General features: G+C 45.3%; 1 protein-coding gene across 3 annotated transcripts in view; it reads right to left on the bottom strand.

Annotated features, from left to right (window-relative positions):
- The window catches only part of AFF1 (ALF transcription elongation factor 1), a 67,412-nt gene extending 49,187 nt beyond the window's left edge, over window positions 1–18,225 (bottom strand). Inside the window, exon 1 of one of the 3 annotated variants that reach the window (XM_071431523.1) lies at window positions 17,874–18,222. In XM_071431523.1, coding sequence (XP_071287624.1) covers window positions 17,874–17,890 — 17 coding nt within the window. In that variant the 5' untranslated portion in view covers window positions 17,891–18,222. Of the gene's footprint in view, window positions 1–17,873 lie in introns of all 3 variants that reach the window. The other 2 variants (XM_071431524.1, XM_071431525.1) reach the window with 2 other exon arrangements.
- Window positions 18,226–20,989: the final 2,764 nt, after the last annotated feature.

The raw sequence follows: 20,989 nt of genomic DNA on the forward strand, positions 1-20,989 counted from the left end.
ATTGAGCCCCTGCAGCGCCCAGCGACTTTTGCAGGAACTGGGAACTCTCAGATGTTCTTCAAACATGACAGATCCTTCATAGACTCAACTTAAACCCCAGTGCAAATGGCTATGCACTTAAAAACACACCCCAAGATTTCTCAGCCTCTGGTCCAGGAACCACTGAAGTCTCAAAAGAGGAAAAAGCAGATTTGTCAAAAGATGCAAATATCTGACAGTAACAACCTTTTTTGTGCCTACTCAAGAAAGGCAAACAAGTGAAAAGTTTATGACTTGGACTTTCCCTCACACCCTGAAATGCTTAAAATCTATTATTTAGTCATAAACTGCCACATACAACAGCAACTTAGGAAATCTGAAAAAATGTGACAATTATAGAGCACATAACTATGGTGCCACAGCCGAAGACCTGAGCAAACCAAGAGGCAGCATCTGCACTTGTGTTGCTGCAGAAATGAAGTCTCTAAAGTAACCCAGGCTTTCAGCCTCTCCCCATGTAGGTGACGTTAATAGAACAGTCAGAAAAGGTGTTAATTATAAGTTAGACGGGGAACACGAAAGCTGTCATTCTCCATTTAAATGCAAATATATTAGAAGGGCTTTTAAGAAGGTGTGATTGTGTGAAGTGTAATTACAAGGAAAGCAGACAAGGAGTTGATGAATTTAAGGCTTTGTTTGTTCTGGATGTGGCAGGCAAAGCAGGAAATGTGAAAAATTTAAATCACCGGGTATGTGTAATGAAAAATCCTGACCACTTCTCCTGTGCAAGGCGTTCTGTACGCGGCAGGCTCAGGCACACATCCCAGGATTTCCTGCAGCCACGTGAGCGCTCTGACTGCCATGCAGCCCCGAAGGCATGCGTGTCTTTGTGGCTAGGTGAGTAAAGATCCGCAACTCCGGTGCTATTTCAGGGATCAGGTGTGCAAGAGAGAATCCAAAATGCTGGCGCTTTGGCTGCAGCTGAAGGAGCAGCTCTAGAAGCGCAGCCTCGGATGGGATCCGAGTCCAGGGCGAGTTCCCCAGATTTTAAGAGCCCTCTCATAGCTGCACACCAGGCAGCCTTGATTGAGGTGACCCAACCGTGACAAGACTGAATTTCCAAGTGAGCAGCATTTGCAGGCAAGAGGAGCCCATCCAGGTCTCTTGTCACCTCATCAGCAAGGATCAAAAAGTTACCTTTGTCAGGATACAGATATAACAGCTGCCCCAATGGGTTTATTTTGCAGAGGTGACAGTGAAAATTAAGTTTTTCTAAACTTCACTGTCTGTAGCAAAATGGGAAGCATCAGTTTGCCTCTAACTCATCTACAGTGCTCTGTTGCACAGCTGAGCAAACATTTTCACACAGCCCCAAGTGCCTCCTCCCGCAGAGGAGCCAGGGCCAATCTGGTCAGGCTCAGCTGGTACACCCAGATCCCTCTGACAGCCTGCTACATCCTGCCTTTGTCTGAGAATCCGCTTCCACGGAGAATCGGCATTCCCTGCCGAGCAGATCCTGCTCCAACCGAGAGAGGACTTTGACTCACCCACGATTTTCTCAGAAGTGACCTTTTCCCATTTTTATGGATTTAAAAGCCAGCTGCAGTCACGGAGTCTCTCATCCACAAAATGCAACCTGGCATTATTCCCGACTTGCCAGAGGGCAAGCGCAGGATGCTGGCACAGCAGGGTCACCAGCCCTGTGTCCCAGCCGCTGTTGCACAACTGTTCCAGGCACCTTCCCTGCCTCTGCAGCACCTGGAGCTTGCTGCGAGCTGGAGTTCTCCCTTAATGAAAACGGAGGTAAAGCACTTGGCAAGTGCCGTGAACTGAGCATGTAGACTTGAACTCACACGTGGCCATGTCAGAGCAGCACGGGGGCAATTTGGATTAAGGCAGTGTTCAGGTAGTAGGCAGGCAACAAGAAAAATTAAGTTGAATAGACCCATTAGAGACTCAGCTTCTGCTGAGACACGTTCTGCTCTCCACCAGGATCAACAGCACCTGGAACACCTCTCACTACTTGGCAATGGACTGCCCTGCAGCATTACTCCCTCCCAAAGTGCTTCTTCCTCTTGATTACCTACACGTCACTTACAATAAAAAACATCATGCATTTCTCCTGATTGTTTAAGTCAGCCTGAGACATGTAAACAAATTTAACTCATTGGCTTCAAACTCCAGCTCAGGAAAATTATGTGACTGAAGTAAAATCGGTAGAAGAATGCCAAATCTCAAGTTTTGTTAAGCCTGGCCAGATCCTCCAGCACTCTGCACTTCAGCGCCCGGCTTCAGTTGTTATCTCTAAGCCAAATCTTTCTGGCAGGGCTCTTTCAATCAGCTGCCTGAGCACAGGAGCAGGGTAACCACCACATGGTGAGCAGCAATCCTTTCAGAGCATGTACACGTGTGCACAACTGCCCAGCACGGGGAGAAGGTGTTCCCCAGTGGAAACAGCAGCAGGATGGTGATATTTTATTAACTCACCCACCAGTAGCAAAATATCAGTGTCTCTAACGCTGACAAGGCACACTTGAATAGTCAGAAGTGGTTATCAGCTGCTGCCCGAGCAGTCTGAAGGCTTTCTTCAGTGAAGTGGTGCATGAAATCTCCCACTGTACCCATCTGCCTCTGAATTCCTCATCTCAATGGCAGAAATCCAGCACCTGGGATGAACTGCCGGAGGCTTGCCTGGGAAAATGCATAGGGTACAACCTACATTCTACCTTACATAAAACCTATCCTACCTGTTAATTTGCTTTTGCCTTGAAATACCTTTTTTGCTGTTCTTGTTGTTCAATAAAATCGATAGATTTAAAGGCAGCAAGAGAACTGTGTTTGCAGTAGTAATGCACAGAAAGCAGAATACAAAAATGAAATTAGGTTTCTATTTCTTTAAATGCTCTAAAACAATGTTCTTTACTGGCAAACCATGAGAAACTAGGTAAAAAGGCTGTTGCAAACTAGTACTATCTGAAAAGGAACCAAATAATTAAGGGATCAACAAAAAGCATTTTTACCGTTCATATTAATTTCCCAGACCTATTTAAATTCATTTTTTCACACAATTGCAACATTTTGGTTCACACATATTTCCACCCTAGTCGTTATAGGAAATTAAGCCATGCTTGCTGAGACCTACTGTTTCTTCCCACCCGATATCCAAATATTTTATTCCTCATGTAGCACAGAAATATTCAGTCAAGCAAAGACCAATGGTCCCCTCCAACCCAGTTACAGTTTCTCCAGTATCCTCATAAAAATGATAAAGCTTTGAAAGAACTCTCAGCTAAAAGGCCTTAAGATAAAAAGCAAGTTACAGCAATGTAAAAAAAGCAAAATAACAATCCAGGCGATAGCAGTGGTTAAATTTCAGAAAATTAATGTTTAATTTTCTATGTCAAATAATTTTTCAAGTTAAGTCAAAGATTGAAATCTTACAATCTATTTTACTACCTTAGCTCTTTGAGAGGATACTGAAATGCTTACTGCATGTGCAGGAAGTCAAAAGCAGTAAATATTCTATTTTAGGACTACATTAAAATTATTCAAGTGGACATGCCTATTGTTCATTGATTTTATAGAATTTCCTAAATGCTACTAAAAAAATCCCAACATTACTGTTCTCCACCACAGTAAAAAAAGAATTTCAACAAGATACACAGTTTGTAGAAGAAAACCTGAAATGTTTAGTGAGCAGCTGCTTCATGGGTGTGCATTTTAAATCCCTTCTCACACAACACTTCTCCCCACATCCCTGCACATCTGGCCAAGTGAATATATCACTGGTTTTTCTCCAGGAGCCTGCTATCAGCTGACCTTGTCCATGCTCTGACAAGGCAGAGTGACTGATGGAATAGGAGCTGCATGTGGCCCACAGGCGCCACAACCTACACATACTGCCACATTCTCGCTTCACACACAGCTCAGCTTAGCTTGGCTCCCTTCAGCCATCCCCAAACCCCCGTTTCTTAAAGAGCTGACTTCATCCAGCTTCTTGTAAATGCTGTCAGACAGCTTGAAAGGGCTGGCAGTGAGACCTCTGCAGAGCCCAAGAGCCTTTCACCTCAGATTTCCTGCGCAGTCCAAAGGGTCCTCCTTTCTTCCCTCTGTGACCATCCCAGCCGAGAGACAACACAGGCTCCTGGAGCTGACAGCTCAATGCAGCTCAAAGCCCAGTGTGTAAAATGTAACATCAGCCTGAGAACTTGCTCCTTTCCCGACTGCAAACCTGAAGCTGTTCAAAGAATTAGCTCCACATCAAATGCTATCAGTGGTTTAATTTGCTGTGAGACATATCAAAAGCAAAACCTGCAAATATGAGCATTTGAAACTGTCTCAGAAATATGGATATGTGCAACTCTGCCTCCTGAATCTTTAATCCCCTGCAACCTATTAAACACAAGAGCAATGTCTTGTGAAACATTCTTACTGTAAATCCTTCCCAAACAACTGAGTAAATCAAATCTAACATGCTAAGAACATGATAGTACTGTAACTAAATTGAGATTAAGAAAAGTTTAAAAATATGAAAGAGATGAATTCTTTCATACTTTCATAGGAATTAGCAGCAAACACATCATGCACGAAAGAAAGGTTTCCTATCCTTTTGAGTTTTTCACTTACATAACAGCATGTACCAAGTAACAGGTTGGACAAGTCTTATCTGCATAGCAAGGACTACGTAGAAGCATAACGAGATTAGCAATGTTTGTTGAAAAGATCTGTTTATATGCTGAAAAGCCTATTTAAAAACCTTTCCTGCATTCTCTGCCAGATTCTAATTATTCCAGAAGTTTTTCTAATTTTTTTTCATCTATACACAGAAGGGCCTGCTAACTTTCCTATGGTTTGTATCTTTTTTTCCATTTTATTAAGAGGTGCACATGCTCTGTAGCTGACTACCTCTCTGTGCTGGAGTTTCAAACTGCAATCGAATCATCAGCCTGAACAAAGCAGCTCATTGTCATTCTGAAAGAACTTGGCAAGTGTTCAATCTAAGCAAGAGCAATAATCCATGACAGGGTGCATTAAGCAGGTACTGATGCATGCCTAATGCACACTGCAAAGCACATACCCCTCCAAAATACACTCTGAATTATTTTATCTTTCCTTTTTCCTGCTTTTTAAGAACGTTTACATAAGCTGTTACTTTTAGCAACTACAAAAAGCTATCCCTTTAAAGAATAATAATAAACTGGATACAAATACTCTCCCACTTCAATTCTGTACAAAATTATTCAACATATTTCTGTTTTTCCAATTCAAAACAAAAAACCCAAACCAAACCAAACACAAGCCACATTGTCACCACATCACCTGCACCTCTGTTTAAAAAGCACCTATTTTCCCTTGGTGCTGGAAGCAGGCAAGTGCTCAGCTCCAGCATCATTAGCCACACTTGCATGCAGGCAGTGGGAACATCACCCTCTGGCTCACACCAAATCAACAGCCAGCTCCTGTTCCCACGGGACAGCAGCACGGCTCTGGCACTGCCGAGGCCACTGCAAACACTGGAAATCTCTGAGCTGCCTGCTGCAGGCCTGGTGCTGGGTCTGCATCTGTGCGCGCCTGGCAGAGCCCAGCGGGCACCGGGCGTGTCCCAGACGTGCCAGGAAATGCTTGAGCAGCACAGGGGCTTCTGCAGGCAGGTGAAGTCAGGCATCCTTGCCTAAGGCAGCACTGGGAATCCAGGAACTACCTGTACAAGGAACTACACCTTGGGAAAGGGGAGTGCTGCTGGGAACCAGCGAGGCCAATTCCAAAGCACTTACCTCGCCTCCCTGAGCAGCACCTGAGTGCTCCTGGAGAACGTGCTCCCTGCTAACCATGCCTTATTCTGGAAAGCACACAGCTGTACACCACATCCAGCCAGCTCAACACCCACCTAAGAGTTGTTTAACCTGCTGCTGCCTAACCCAGGTGAGACATCTGAAGGATGGACACAGTTTCTCTAAGGACTACTGTATCTTGAAAGGCATTATCATTGACATGATAATGTCAATGTGCCTCTGAGCACATCTCCTTGGCTGCCTAAAAACATGAGGTATTTTTTGTGAACCACATAACACAGTAACCCCATGATTTTTACAGGAGGCAGAGGGACAATGTATTTTCTAGCTGAAGTAGCAAACTACTACATACCAGGAGTTATCTGCCAATAATTGGGCAATGTGCTGATTAATACTTTTTCTGGGTTGCCTAAGGACACTGCATGCATGAGTATCTCGCCACTATTAATTAATCACTCTTTGTGCTTTTATCCTGGTAGAATTTACATGTTGCACACAGTGAATACCCTGAATGAGGCAATTTCTACCTCCAAAAGCACTTACTATTGTCAGTTTATTTGCCCTGCTTAGCCCGATGCTCAGATTGGCAATAAATCATCATTCTTAGCAGCTGAAGCGTTTAGTGTCTTTCATTCAATATTCCTTCTTCCTTGCTGTTCCCCCTGGAAGTACAGTAATCATGTGCTGAAAAGTCATTTACATACAGCACTGCAATTAAGAGATTATTCCATTAGGCTTTGTATTTCTATCCGGTTTTATGTTTCCATTAAAAGCACTTTGTTAAACAATTGAGCAAACAACTTCATGCAACAGCAGGAGCCTCACAAGCTGATGCCTGTCAGGCAGAGTCTGGTGAAGCAGCCCAGGATGGGCAGGAGGGGCTCATGGATCCACAGAGACCCTCCTCTTAGGCAGGATCCCAAAACCAGGGACAGGACAGGCAGCACGACTGCAGATGGGCCAGTGTGGCATCAGGAGTTGGGGGAGTGACTGCTGCCAAGAGATTGGGTGGAACTGGGGAAGAGTTCCTGGCCAGACACCTGTGAGTGGGTGCATTCCTCTGTAAACACAGCATCATTTCTTGTACCTCTAAGAGCAGAGCAAAATTGTCAAGGAAGTTCTACTTCCATAAAAACTGACCACCTCTTCAAGGAGCAAAACCTGAGAGCCAAAGGAAGTCACATCTGCCCAGGCAATGACTGTGGCGATTTCACACCAAGCTTGAGACCAAGGCTGGAAAATCCCACCAAAATGCCTCAGAAATACACGTGAGGAGTTTCACCAGGCACATCCAGCATTCTGTTCACTCAGTGGTGACTCAGGGCACTTCCAGGGCATAAACCACCTTCTCTGATAAGGCCCTTCCAAGCCTCTGCCCTTACAACCATTTTCATGGCAGCAGCCAATGAGTTCCTGTCCTCAACACCACGGTGGCAACAGACTTGCAAGGAGAATGAATCAGCACTGCCTCTCCCTGGGGTTCCTCATCCCTGCCCTCCCACACATGATCCCAACAACAGCCACTCCCTGCCCTCAGGATGAAGCAGGAGGTCTGTGCTCTGCTCACCGAGGGACAGAGCAGATGCCCTACAGGAACCACTGCACCGACCTCCTGCAGAAGGTTTTCCATCCTTACATGCAGGCTGCTGGACTTTTCCTCACCCCCTGAGTGTCTGCCCAGAGCTACACTCAGTGCCAAGCACAGAAAGCCCCTTGAACAACCAGTGTCCCAGCAGCCAGCTTCCCGCAGCGTCGCAGGGATGCGCTGACTCAGGATTGCTTCATCTCTGTGCTCTCTCGCTGGCCCTGAAAGTCATTCATGAAACATCCACAAACACAATGAGTAACACCCCCAACAGCACCTGGCACCTTACATAACCCAGGTAACATCCAGCCAAGCCAGCTGTAGAAAGCTAGGTATTTTCAAGAAAATGCAAGTTGATCATAGTAATTTGGAACCATGGGATAACATTCTCCACACACACTTTTTAACACATTCAGTAACTTTTCCATCTTGCCCAATTTCTTGGTTACAACAGTGACTAAACATGGGCTGAAAAAAGAGTAAAATTCTGCAAAGCAAAACTTGCCGCAAATATTTCTGGAAGCCACTTGAAAAAAGGGAGTAAGGAAAGAGTCTCACTATTTACGCATTTTTCTGTTCTTCTTGAAACTTCCATTAATCCTCAGAACAGCTCTTAGAATCCTTCCCAACTAGCAAATTGTGCCTTAACTCCACATTTTTTCACTTAACAGCCCTGCTTAGAAATGTGGAGCTTGTAGTAATGCATACAACAGGGAAGGAACACAGGAAATTGTAAGGTTAATATCCCTCCCTTTTCTACATCTCTTTTTCTGTCACTCCTCAGTTTCAAGCTGTGAATCAGGAATCCATTTTGAGCACTTGCTTATACACATGCAAAACCCATTCTCTGTGTAAAAGCTCCAGGTCAAGAATTCTTTTTGAGCACAAGCTCAAGCAGAGCTCTTTACCAGGAACACCCTTTTGAAGTGGACTTGAAAACTTAAAAGCCAAAGGAAACTAGAAAATTAGATAGTAGCATAGATTCCTCTTTTCACTAAAGTACAACATTGCCTTATAATACACAGTTGAAGTTTCTCAAAAGATATGGAAGAGGTAGATCAGCTGGAACCCAGTGCACAAGCTGAAGGCTACAATTTGGCCCCAGATGAGGACAGCACAGAAAAACCCAGAGGAGCCAATAAAATTTGGAGCAGCAGCTGTAACAACACCTTGTGTGTTCACCCTGCTGAGCCCTGGCACATCAATTCTCACCACTGCCTCAGCTTTCAGCACACCCTTGGCCAGCTGAACTCACACAAACCATTTCAATCCTCCTCTGGTTTCCTACTTTCCATTGAGACTCAGCTGTGTGTAAGCAAGATCCTAGATCTGTATCCAGTCAGTGCCTGCACCTCCCTTGCACTCCCATCTCGTTTGCACTCACCCACATGAAACAGAAGAGGAAGGGGTGAAAGAATAGTTCAAGGGCCTTCTAAGAAAACTGCATGGCTTAATTAAAGACCTTTTAAATGTATCTTATTAACCTCAGCAACTGCTACTGGTTGTTCAGACCTCCCCCTCTCTAGGGGAAAGAAAGAAATATTGAACAAGTAAAACCAAACCATTATTCACTTGGCAGATTACTGTACACAAACAGCCTTTCAAGTTGTTACATTAAAGTAAACACAGCTTATATCAATATCATCTGTACTTTTCCGTCATTAGGCTGAGAGGGAGGAGATGGCCTATTTTCAAGGAAGAAATTTTTACAAAAGGAAACCATTAACTTGATATTTAATCGATGAACAAAGGAACAGGGAAGGGAAGAAGAAATAGCCCAGAAGATGGGGATGGGACACAGAAGAGAGTTTTCTTCACAATACCTTCTTTTACATGGCATTTCTATCAGACTTTTCCATGGGGACAGGGGGGATATTTTCAAACAGGATTTTGATGTTTTCTCCTGCTATAGTTGAAAATAGGACCTTTTCTCCTATTTCTACTGTCTTGACTGGCACAAATGACAGCCAAATCAGAAAGTTACAGGAATAAGCACTGTTAAGGGAGCTGAGTGGAAACAGTACTGAACACAGGACCCCTGGCTGAGACACCGTGAGCTCCATACGTGTCTCTTTATAACTAAGTACAGCACAGATACCAAAGTCAGTTCTAGCTAAGAACTGAAACCACTGTATTTGGCCAATGTTCAGCCTAAAGGACAGAATGTCAACTAAATGTTCATTAGATTTAAAAATTAACCCAGACTGCATCTGGGTTTATAAGCATTACAGGATGGGGGGTTGTGTGTGTGTATGGTCATCGTCTTCTTTGATTTGGGGTGTTTTGGTAGGGTTTGTTTAATATGCACAGCTCCTCAGTTTTCACAATAAATTCTCTCACAAGTTGTTCAAATAGCAAAACAACATCAACACACACCAATACAGTTGCCAAACCAGATCCCAAGAAGGTTTTGGTTGCAATTACCAGATTGTGCAATAATTACAAACTGCTTTCATTTATTCAAGAAGTACAGAAGGAGCTTCTGGCTGTGAAACACAGTGCCACGCTACATCAGCTGTCTATATTGCAAGAGGAAGAAACAGCAATAGGTTCCCTGCACATAAATTCTGTCTGTCCCTCCAAACATGCAGAAAAAAGGGATGTGTAATGAAAGAAACCTATTTACTGTCAGTCAGTTCATCCAGTTTACTTAACTGACTTGGAAAGAAAACACCCTTTCCAAATCATTAAGAACCAGACCGATTCACATGTTTAAGTAATGGAAGAACCAGCTTGGGAGCCAAGTTTTAATGTTATCAATTTCTGCAGACTGGCAATTTCATCCATCTGTTTTACTCCACCGTGGTCCCACTTGTGCAGAGCTGCACTGTCAGTGCACTATGGCACCAAACAACAGCAATACTCATCAGCGACATGCTCAGGTAGGTACAGAAACTCCACCTGGGGGCTGGCTCACTTGGAACCAAAACCAAGGCTGAAGTCATCCCACCTGCCCACTAAGAGCTTGGAACTGGTTTGGAAGGAGGAGGGAACAACAGCAAATAGTTAAAGGCATCTTCAGAGGAAAATTCTAGACTGAAGCTGCTAATGTTTTTTTCTTCTCCCATCCTTGGCTAAACTCTTAATTTTGATTACAAATAAATAGAGAGCTGCAAGGGAAAGCTTTGTGCCACTTAATTCACTAAATGACCAAGCCTTTTTTCATATGTAAAACACTGAGTTACTGAATTTTCCCAGCCAATTTAGGAAGTTATTTAGGTCTATTGTTCTCAATTCCTCATTGTACAAGTCAACTTCTGCAATGGCAGAAGTACCCCAGGTCTCCAAATAATAGATCTCATTATTACAGTGTTTCTAAAAGCAGATTAGACCTTCTCAAAGAACAGCACATGATTTTACCTATTTTTCTCTCTCCCCAGTATGGGTGGTTGCAGAGAATGTTCTTATGCTCTAGGACTAGTAGTTTTTTTACCCCTGTAGTGCATTACACAGAAGCAGGCATTCCCTCTATGGAGGGCCACAAACCCAGCTAAGCAAAGAGAGCCTATTATTAGTTTGCTGAAGCCAGTCCATGTAAAATGGATAAGGGTTTGCAAACAGATAAAGATCACCTACAGTGTTCCAAAACCTCAGCAAAGTGATCACATTCCCTTTAAATATTAAGGCACTTGTTCATCTTGCTTCCAGAATGAAAGTTACAGAATGTCATGCATTAAATCAGAAACCCAAAAATCAAACCAATGACCAATTAAAAGTTAACTGCTGGATAAAGCTGAGCACTCTGCTGCAAGGGACCTGCAGAGTCTCAGCAAAGAAGGGAGACACAGTGGTCCTAAAGAGCTCTTTGGCCAGCACTGCTTGCACCCACCATCTCACAGCCATCCTCCCAAAAGCCATATGCCAGAAAAAGCAGCCTCCTTCACCAGTATCATGGAGCTCACACTTGGGCCAACACAGTTATCTCACCTCTGCAGTGCACTTGCTGCCTTTCAGCTGTGCCAGCACTTTTCACAGTAAAGAAGGTCTGCAGTGACAGACAGACAGACACACATGGCAGCTTCCAGGTAGTGGCAATTCTAAGGGAGTCTTCTAAAAATCCAAGCAAAGCTCCCTGCTCTGCAGCACAGAGGGACAGACCAGGCTCTCTTTCTGTTAGCATGTGTTATTTTAGTAAAGCTAAGAAAAAGGTCTCTAGACTGACAGCCTGTTCTCAGCAGAGCCACAGGTTTACTGACATCAGGAAAACAACTTTTCCTAGAACAGCTTGTTCTGCCGAGGGTTTTGGGGACAGGGAAAAGAGAAGAATGTCATCAAAGCACTTCTAAACTGCCAGAATATTCCCTGCCTTCAGATTAGGATGATTTTTCCAAAATAGCCTACAGGGGGAGAGGAGTATTGAGAAATAGCTGCATACCAGTTAGGAGAGAGAGTTTCTGAGCTGTGCTTGAAAAGATTAATTATGCCAGTAATATCTTTTTAAGCAAAACCTTACAAACTGCAGAAGAACAAAAAACCCAAAAGCAATTTCTTATCACGTCTCCAATTCTCCAGAGATGTAAATATCCCTTTACTGCTCCACATTTTAATAATTCCTTTCCATTTCAGATGCAAGCAGACAGCTGTATTTCAAAATGCAGTGCTCACAGCTCAGCTCAGCTCAGAGGCACGTGCACTGGAGCTTCTCACACATCTCACATGCACACACCACCTGCTAAACACCGTGCCATGAAGGAGCTGATCATACACTGCTGAATACATCCCTTGCTGCTTACAGCTTATACGCTATTCTAGGAAGCAAAGATATACAGAATAAAAATACTACCATATGCTCAAGAGTTTCCTCTTTTGTTTCTTATTAAAATACTTCTTACTCAGGTTTTGGCTGAACTGGTGATATAGGTGTTTTTGTGGTTTGTTATTTTTTGATGAGTTTTTGAGGTTGGTTTTTGTTGCCTTTTTTTTATTTGCAAGTACAGAAATGAAACCCACAGTTCTTGCAGTTCTGAAAATGAGTTTTGCTGTTGTCTCTGAGGTTAACCATTAACAATTTGCTTGTTGAACTTTCTCTAAAAATTACAGCAGGGACATTATTTTCTCTTAACCTGATGGTAACATTGCAAAAACAACAGTAAAGGAAAACTTTAGGTTGCTAGTACAATAAACACTCAGAACAACTGAAAATGACAATTCTACAAACAATATCTAAGCCTAAACTAATCCAGAAGTCAAACATCTTCCAGAAGCATTTGTGATGAAGGTTGCCTAATCAAGTGTGCCTAGTGTGCCAGCTTGACAATTCTGGAGCATTAACAGGAGCAGATCAACTTCTCAAATGCAGTTTTGTGCCCACACACCTGCTCTTCTTCCCCGTTTGCTACCTCCCTCTTCCTATACAAGAATAAGGCAGCAAAAAAAATGCACTTTTTAAAAAGCCATGCAGTTCATTAAGGTGATCAACAACTTCTGCACCTCAGCAGCAAAAGAGCTGAGCTGGGGGCTGGCTCTGCACACAGCAGCCACTCCAGCTGAGAGGGAAGATGGGCTACAAGAGTTCTACCTCTCACCGCTTCCCACAGCTGCTTGATTCTCTACTGATAGAGAATTTAACTTCACTTTCCTGAATTGTCTATGAATAGGCAACTGTGGAAAATCTTCTCCTAGCACACACAGCAGCTCTTGTCTGTTCCCCACAAAAGCATTCTGCTGGAGAGGCAGCTCTATCTTAATCTACTATGGTAACACCTCATTTGGGAGTGATAATTGCCCCAGCCAGTCCCACACTCTTCCCTTTTTTATCATGGACACAGATGAACTGCAGCAGTCAAAACTGCAAAACATAAAATAGCCAGTACATTTTCCACTATAACATACCACAGGGGGAAAAAAAGCTCCAGGCTGTGTTCAAGACTGAACAGAAAAAGTACTTTCTCTTTTTTCTGAGGCTCATGCATCTCTACAGTAACTCTTTTGTCATGCCAGGTAAGCAAACTCTGCACCCCCAACCACCCAGCACCAAAGCCAGCCCCTAGGATGACACCTTGCACTCTTCCTCACTTCACTGCCCTCCACCTCATGGAAAACAATGCCATTGTGGCATTCCCACTTAACTTCAAGGAGACACCTTTTCTATTCTATTTTAAAGGCATTTAAAAGCTTCATGTATCATTCACTATGACTCCTCTCAGAAGAAAAGTGCTGAGGAGAATTTATGCACCTCATTAAAAGCTTGTTTCCTGCTCTTCATGCTGCATCTTGCAGTTGTACTAGCAAATGATTTTCTCATAAAAAGCTGTGAGAAGAGGCCTCTCTTTGTAACACAGATTCAGACATACGAAAATTACATGACCTAAGGAAACATTCCCTTGTATACCAGCTCAAGTATGCCATGACAAATGTACTTCAAAATTTTCAATGGCCTATTGCAAATTGGAATACCTACTGCTAAAAAAACCAAACCAACCTGAAAAATCCACTTCCCTGTGAGCATCTCTGTCTTCTGTGTGGGAGTGTTTCAGCTGCAGGTCTGCCTCAGAGCAACTCCACGCTCAGAAAGTCCAGGCAATAAGGAACTGCAAACTGAAAATCCCCAGCAGCCCACAAAACAGGCCATAGATCATCCAGACATCTGGTTCTGGAGAAAACAGGTCTGTATTTCTAGGCAGGGCTAGTAGCAAGCAAAACCAACAGGGTTTCATGGCATGTTTTAGCTTTCAATAGACAAGTAAACTCCAACAAGATATTGTTTCAGCCCTTCTTGACCTCCCTCAGCTGACTGGAACCCAGCATCACCAATATTGGCAGTTGCCTGTATCAACAGGACCCATGAAACAAACAAGTTATGAAAAGTGTCTTTACGTCTGGCCTGGAAAGCTGCGAAATGACACGGAATGAACTAAAGCTGCATCATTCAATGTAGCTTCTCCCCAGGGAAAAGCCTTAGCTTTACTCTCTTCAGAATTTACTGCGTTTTAAATATAGATAAAGTCACATTTTATTTCATTTCTCCAAAGCATCACCTTTTTTCTACCAGAACAAGCAGTAGTACAGTCTCCTCTCAAGACTCTTGTGGGTTTAGCTGGTACAACTTGGCTTTAGGGGATGGAAACAGAGGTTTTCCCAGGCTGCTGTCCATCATTACCCTTCCCTGCAGGGCTGGCTCAGGAGAAAGAGCGGTATGAGCCCAGCAGGGATGACAGCACAACACTCAGATTTCATGTTGCTCTGACTGTGTACTGTATTCACCTATGTCCAAAGACTTGAAAATTGCATTGGTTCTGCACACCAGAAATTATCCTAACCATGACCACACTGAAAAGCGAGTTATAGATAAGACAATCCGAAATTCTTAGCATCCAAAACAACAAAGTATTTTGTTTATCCTCCAACTGTAAATAAGTGTAACTGACAGCGTCTACAGACAAATTTAAATTACCTCAAGCAGCCTGAGAAAAGCAGCCTGCATCTTTAAAAAAAAGAGGCAGATATTCATCTAAAGATCCTCAGCCTGCAATTGCTGCACCTGAGCAGGTATTTTAATGAAGAAAGAAGCAGAAATGATGGGCTCTGTCAGTCTGTCCCACACTCCTCCCAAGGGTCCTGCCATATTCCCAAAGCAGCTGAATGGCACATGATGAACATCACACCACCGTCGACAAGAAACTAAATTTGTCCTTATTCAGATCAGCTCTGCTTCTGCTCACAAGTTGCTGAATACACCACAAAAACCTGACACAAGCCCTGTTGCCTGGGGACACCACAGGCATCAGATCATCTGTGCACTCCAGAAGGGAGCACACAGAAAGCTACAGCTGCAAACCTACGGCTCAGCGAGCAACTTAAAAAACCCCCACAACCCCACATTATACACAATAAAAAAGCTAACTGGAGGATGGTTTCTCCAGCTAATAGCTCCAGATGTAAGCTACTTGCAGCAGCTAATGGGAGAAGCTGATCATTCTCAAACAGCTGAAACCAAAGCATGCCCAACTCGCCCTGCAAGCATTTCTTATTTCTTAAGATCACGATTTTAAAGAATCCTGTGGCATCCATTAGCACAACAGTTCCTCAGTTATCACCGCTACAGTTTTTAAAACGCTAAGGAGCAGCAACAGGTAGGTTTCATCACCTTGTTTTCCCTACCCTTCCACCCTTCAAAACTGTGAAGCCCAAATGCCAGGTGAGCTGCTGAGGATCGCAGCACTGGAGCTGAGGAAAGGATGCTGGATTTTCTTGTTTCTGAACAAGCATCCTCCCCTGTGTCACATCACTTTCACTAGCTAAAGCAAACAGCATGTGAGAAATAGAAAACGTGAGCAGATGGAGGAGAGCCTGAAGGCCTCATACAGAGTGATACACAAACCACTACTGAGCTCAGTATCACACCACCTCATCAGTAATTTACTGAGCTTGCAAAAATTGCCTGTATTTTTTGCAAAGCACAAATAAACACAGAAAGCTCACCCATTTCTTTTGTCAGCTGCCTTGCAGAGTAAACCCACTGACATGTTTTGGCAAAATGAATTCTGGAGACATGTGGCTTCTCAGTCCCATGCAGCAGAGTTCTAATTATTTATTGTGAATATTAACTCGTCCTTTACTATTGAATAAAAGCTTCTACACACCCACAAAACACATTCTTTTTTAAATGGGATGGATACCCCTGGAGATCTATGCCACTGAAACAGAAACATCACAGGCCTTCTGGCAAATGCAATCTCTGTCCTACAGACTCATTTCTGCTGCTCATATGCACTCCTACTCTCTTTGTCTTAAAACAAACAATAATCAGAGATCTTAACACTGATCTTCAGGCATACAGAGTAACCTCTGTACTCACTGTGCTGAAATGCTCTGACACAGTTTTACAGCTTGAGCACCTCACAGCATCCTGACAAAAGCAAAAGCGAACATGCAGGATGGAAAAGGAAAGAGGGTACAGAATGGCAGGTGCATGTCTCATCCCCATGTCTGTCTCAAATAGCAGGTGTGGGGCACAGTCCTTCCACCTGCCCTGCAGTATTCAGCCCCACAGTCGCAGCCCTTGGACCATTTTCCTGCCTTCAGCCTGAGCCACTCAGCCTGTAACACTTGGTTCTCTGCACCATTCACCTGACAGGTCAGGGATGTGGCTCCCTGGCCCCAGCACCACTCTGCCCTCCCTTGGCCAGCTGGCTGAAGCTGGGGGCTACTGCTGGGAGCCGGCTCCCTCGTGGCCTCCTGCCACCCAGCAGAATGGCTGTGCGACCTCTGAGACATCAGGCACGTCCCTGGCCTTGGAGCCAAGCCAAGCTCCAGGGCCAGCCAGCATCCCTAGGATTTATGCTGCATCCAGCATGCGGTCCTATTACAGCAACGCTGATAATGCAGGCCAGTAAATCACGCAAAGGGATGATACAAAGGAAAAAAAAAAAAAAGATGCTAGAAACTCAATCTTCACCTTTTTGTTAAGTACTCTATATGCAAAATAGTCCCAGTATTGGGAGAGTAGGCCATGGAAGCTGGAGAAGAGCTCAGCTGTTAACCAAGCAATCAATCTTCCCCTGCTTCTTCCACAAACCGCAGGGCTCTGTCCTTCTCCAGTTTGTAATTTAAAGCCAACTCTTGGCTTCAGACCTGCAGAAAGGCACCACTGTGAAAATGCACCGTGAGTGCCAAACTTATGTGTAGGATACACCACCATTTTAATTTTTTTTTCCCTGCCTGCAGGAAAGGGGAGCAGAGTGCCTGTTTGGTGTGGGACTAAAGAGCAAAAATGAATTTCTCTCTTTGGCATTTCTGAAATGCCCATTAAGGCATCGTAAAGGCTAAAAGGCATTTAACAGGTACCTTAAATAGCACTGCTCCATCAAGTACTACTGCTTAAGAAAAGCTGCCTCCCCCATGCTGAGTGTGAAATTTACTTTAGGCAGGACACTCCCCAACTCCCTCGAGAGCAGGCAAAATGCTGCTTCTTTAAAACCACAGCTGAAAAGTATTTACCCAAGATCGGCGTTTTCGCTTGAATTTTGCTCCCTGACAGCAACTAAGTAACTCATTCCCGTACTCTTCTCTGTTGTAACCATACCTAGAAAATGTAACCTAACATTTTCTATGCTCGCAGCTACCCAGCAGATACAACCTGCTTCCCCCGGCCCATTCCCCATTCCAGCAGAACCTTTCCCCACCTTCTGAGCCAGTGCTGGAGGCAGTGACACAGACCCGCTCACGCCGGGCTGGTTAAGGGCGAGCAGAAACAAATAAACGCGAGAACAGAATCAAAGAGCTTTTAAGCAGACAAGTCCACCGGGGAGAAGGAAATCGGTTTCAAGGAGCTTTTAACTTGTTGGACTGGGAGAGATTTGACGGGGAGCAATTAAGACTTTGTTTTTCCTGCTGGAAGAAAGTTTACGCTGGGAAGAGGGAGCGGGCACGGCGGTGAACAAAACGCAAGGACAAAACCCACCGGGGGCTCGGGGTAAAGCCCCACAGCCAGCTGAGCCTGAGCAGGAGCCAGGGCATCACAAACCCAGCTCCAAGCCAGATGCACCGGGCGCCACCAAAGTTATTTAGTGCCGTACCTCGACTGGGCAGCCATCGCGGGGTTATCCTGCCAAACGTCCTCTATCCATGAGCTCCGTCCGCAGCTGTCCAGGCTCTACGCCGCTGCCGAAGCCCGCCGTCCCATGTGCCGGCCGCCTCCCCGCCGGTGCCCGGTGCCGCCGCGCCGCGGCTCCCCCCGCCCGGGCGGCCGGCGCAGGGCTGGGGCTCGCTCATTTTGATCGACATCCGGGCGCCCGGCCCTCCCCCGGCCGCCGCCAGGGAGGGGGGCCCGCCCGGCCCCGGGGGACGGCCCCGCTCCGGCCCGCAGCCGGCGGGGCCTGGTGCCGCCGTCTGCCCGGGCCGCGGCCCCGCTCGGTGTCGCCGCGGTGCCCGGGGCAGCGGGACCGGCGGCTGAGCGGGCCCCGCGCCCGCCTCCCCCTGCCCGGCCGAGCGCTCGTGGTACGGCCCGGCCTGGCCCGGGCGGGCGGCGGGAGGGCTGGGCCCGGACCGGACCCCTCCTGAGGCGAGCGGGCCGAAGGGGCACGGGCCGGGCGGGACGGGCCGGGGCTGCCCCGGCAGCCGGCCCCTGCCCTCCGCCACGGCCCCGCGGGTGCTCCGGCGGCGTCTGCTTCACTTATCTGCTGGTTTATTTGGGATTTATTATTTTATTATCATTATCATCATCATTATTTGTAAGGGGGGGGGGGGGGGGGGGGCTGGTTTTAGAAAGACAGAATAAAACGGCACGAATTTTTCAAAATTTCTGGAGTTTCCAAATTTTCGAAGCGAACACAGAGACCAGCTGCAGACGCGCATCCCAGGTGTCCCCACAGATTCGGCAAAGGAAGTCCTGAGCGCGCTGCTGGAGCCAGAGCTGGAATTGCAGGCTGAGAACCTTTGGGGAAGGGTTTGTTGTGGCAGATGAAGCTGGTTATGCAACTTCTGCCGGGCTCCGGTCCTGGCCGCGGTTTGCAGACGCGCTCGGAAAGCAGCAATACCTGTCCTTTGCTCTGGGTGTTTCTTGGCACAATTATAGAAACAAACTGCTCCTGCAACTGCTCTTAACTAGGAATTAACCAAGCACTCAGCAGGCAAAAAACATTCATCCAAGGTCCCCTCAACTTTTCTCCACAACTTAGTATGTCTAAGATTTCTACGGACGCTGCAACAGCATTATGTTCCTCCTACTTTTCTGGTTTAAAGCACCGTTTGTGTCAAAGTACTTGGCAGATACCAGGAGGAGGGTTTGTACTTGATTGTTTTCCTATTCCAGATAACCTTTATGGGAATCTCGAGTCTGAGCTATCTCCTCGGAGATTAAATAAAATTTATATCAGCTCTTTCAGGCAGAACAAACAACAGAAAAAAAATATTCTCTAGATTTTCCCCAACAGCTGAGCTTTCTCCAGGAAGAAAAATTTGTTTGCTTTCAGCCAAAGTTTCTAGCAGTTTTCTACCTGCCCCCTTTCAAAAGCACTTGTACATCTGACATAATCAGTGTTTCTCCAAGGAAAGCTTTCTGTCAGAATATGTCCTGTCACCTGTTGGCTCCTCCCTCGTGCTTGTTTCCAAAATCAGCTTTTCTCACCTGGTTCTAGTCACTGATCAGGGATGCAAGTGTCCTCTTTTTTTACATTGTCTTTGTAGGATGTATTGCAAATGAAGGAAAACTTGTCCCTTAAGTAAAATGCAAACAAAACAGATCAATAAAATAAGCTCTTTGTACTCCTCAGCTCATCATAAGCTCAGAAATGCACCAGTGAGCTCTCTGTCTTACAAACCTATCAGGAAAGGCTTCCTACAGGTGATCATCATTCCAAATGCTATTTAAGCTGTATATAATATTTGAAGATCCATGCATATCTACCTATGCATTGGATGAGAATAGAGTTCTCCAGAGATGAAGCTTGTGATTTAAACACTTCACAGAAATGCAAATCCAACCAAAAAACAAACAAAGGTGTGCAGGCAGCCTGGATGCCATTTTTACTTAATTCCAAACTCCTGAAAAAGGCCAGACTGGCAACCTCAGGCATCAGTGATAAAGCACAGGCTGTGGGTACATTATGTTTCTTTTAAGTCCCCTCTCACCTGCTTATAGACCTACCTGTATCTGGACATGCTGACCAGAAGGACATTTCAACAGAAAAGAAAAGAGAAAAAATAGATCCAGAATTTTCAAGCATGAAGCAACATTATTTCCAGATAAGGTGCAGATACTGATGCATTGCCACAAAATTTAACCACAGCATCTACAGCAGAGCCTGTAGAAGGAAGATGAGATCTCTCTGTGCACCACTAACCATGCTGGCCATACCCAGGTGTTGGTTCAGGAAGGGGAATGCAGCATCCCTTAACTCCAGAAAAAAATAGAGCATGGCATTATCCTAATAAAGGTACGATAATTCATTAAGTTTGTGGGACAAATTCCAGAAGCTTGTGGCATTGTGAAACAATTAATCAAGCATGGAGTACCAATGAAGAAGGAACACATACCAAGCAATAGTAAAATCATTAGAATAAAGACATGGTCAGTTAGCTTTCCTGAAACACATTTGCTGTAGAGTAAAACATGTTATTTGTTTATACACAGAAATAGGTCAAATCCATGCCCTTACCATGCTGCTCAAAACACTTCATTGCACTGCACTGCATCAGGTTTTTAAACAGACACACCCCTTTACCTTCACTCTCCAGGAGTCCCTGCTGTCCTTTAATTACCATGTGTTCTCCCAGCCCTGTTGACAAGGAATCCATCTTACCACTGCAGTTTATTGCCCCTGATGAGCCCCTCACATTTAGAGGTGAAAAGGGTCCAGTGGATATTGTGTTTCCCGGCCTGAGGGAGCCGTGGGTGGCCTTTCATTTGCAAAGGGCACTTCTGCAGCGGGTCAGGAGGCAAGGACCGTGCTCCATAAAGGCTCTGCTGCCCCAGCCCGGTGGAACAATCCCTGACCCCTGAGCCCCTCTGGCTGTCAGCGCCCTTCTGCCTCGCATCCCCCTGCTGCCTCTACAGAGAGCCAGAGGCTACACACCTGCGGAGTTGCTTGTGTTCTGGCAATCCCAAACCCTACACAAGCCTGCCAAGGGCTTGATTCTCTTGTGCCTTTCCCCGCGGGTAGGCAAGGAGCCAGCCATACTGCAGATGTGTGTG

Source organism: Agelaius tricolor, unplaced genomic scaffold (assembly GCF_023055355.1).
Source record: "Agelaius tricolor isolate 1412-34295 unplaced genomic scaffold, bAgeTri1.0.p SCAF_8, whole genome shotgun sequence".
Classification (NCBI taxonomy): Eukaryota; Metazoa; Chordata; class Aves; order Passeriformes; family Icteridae; genus Agelaius; species Agelaius tricolor.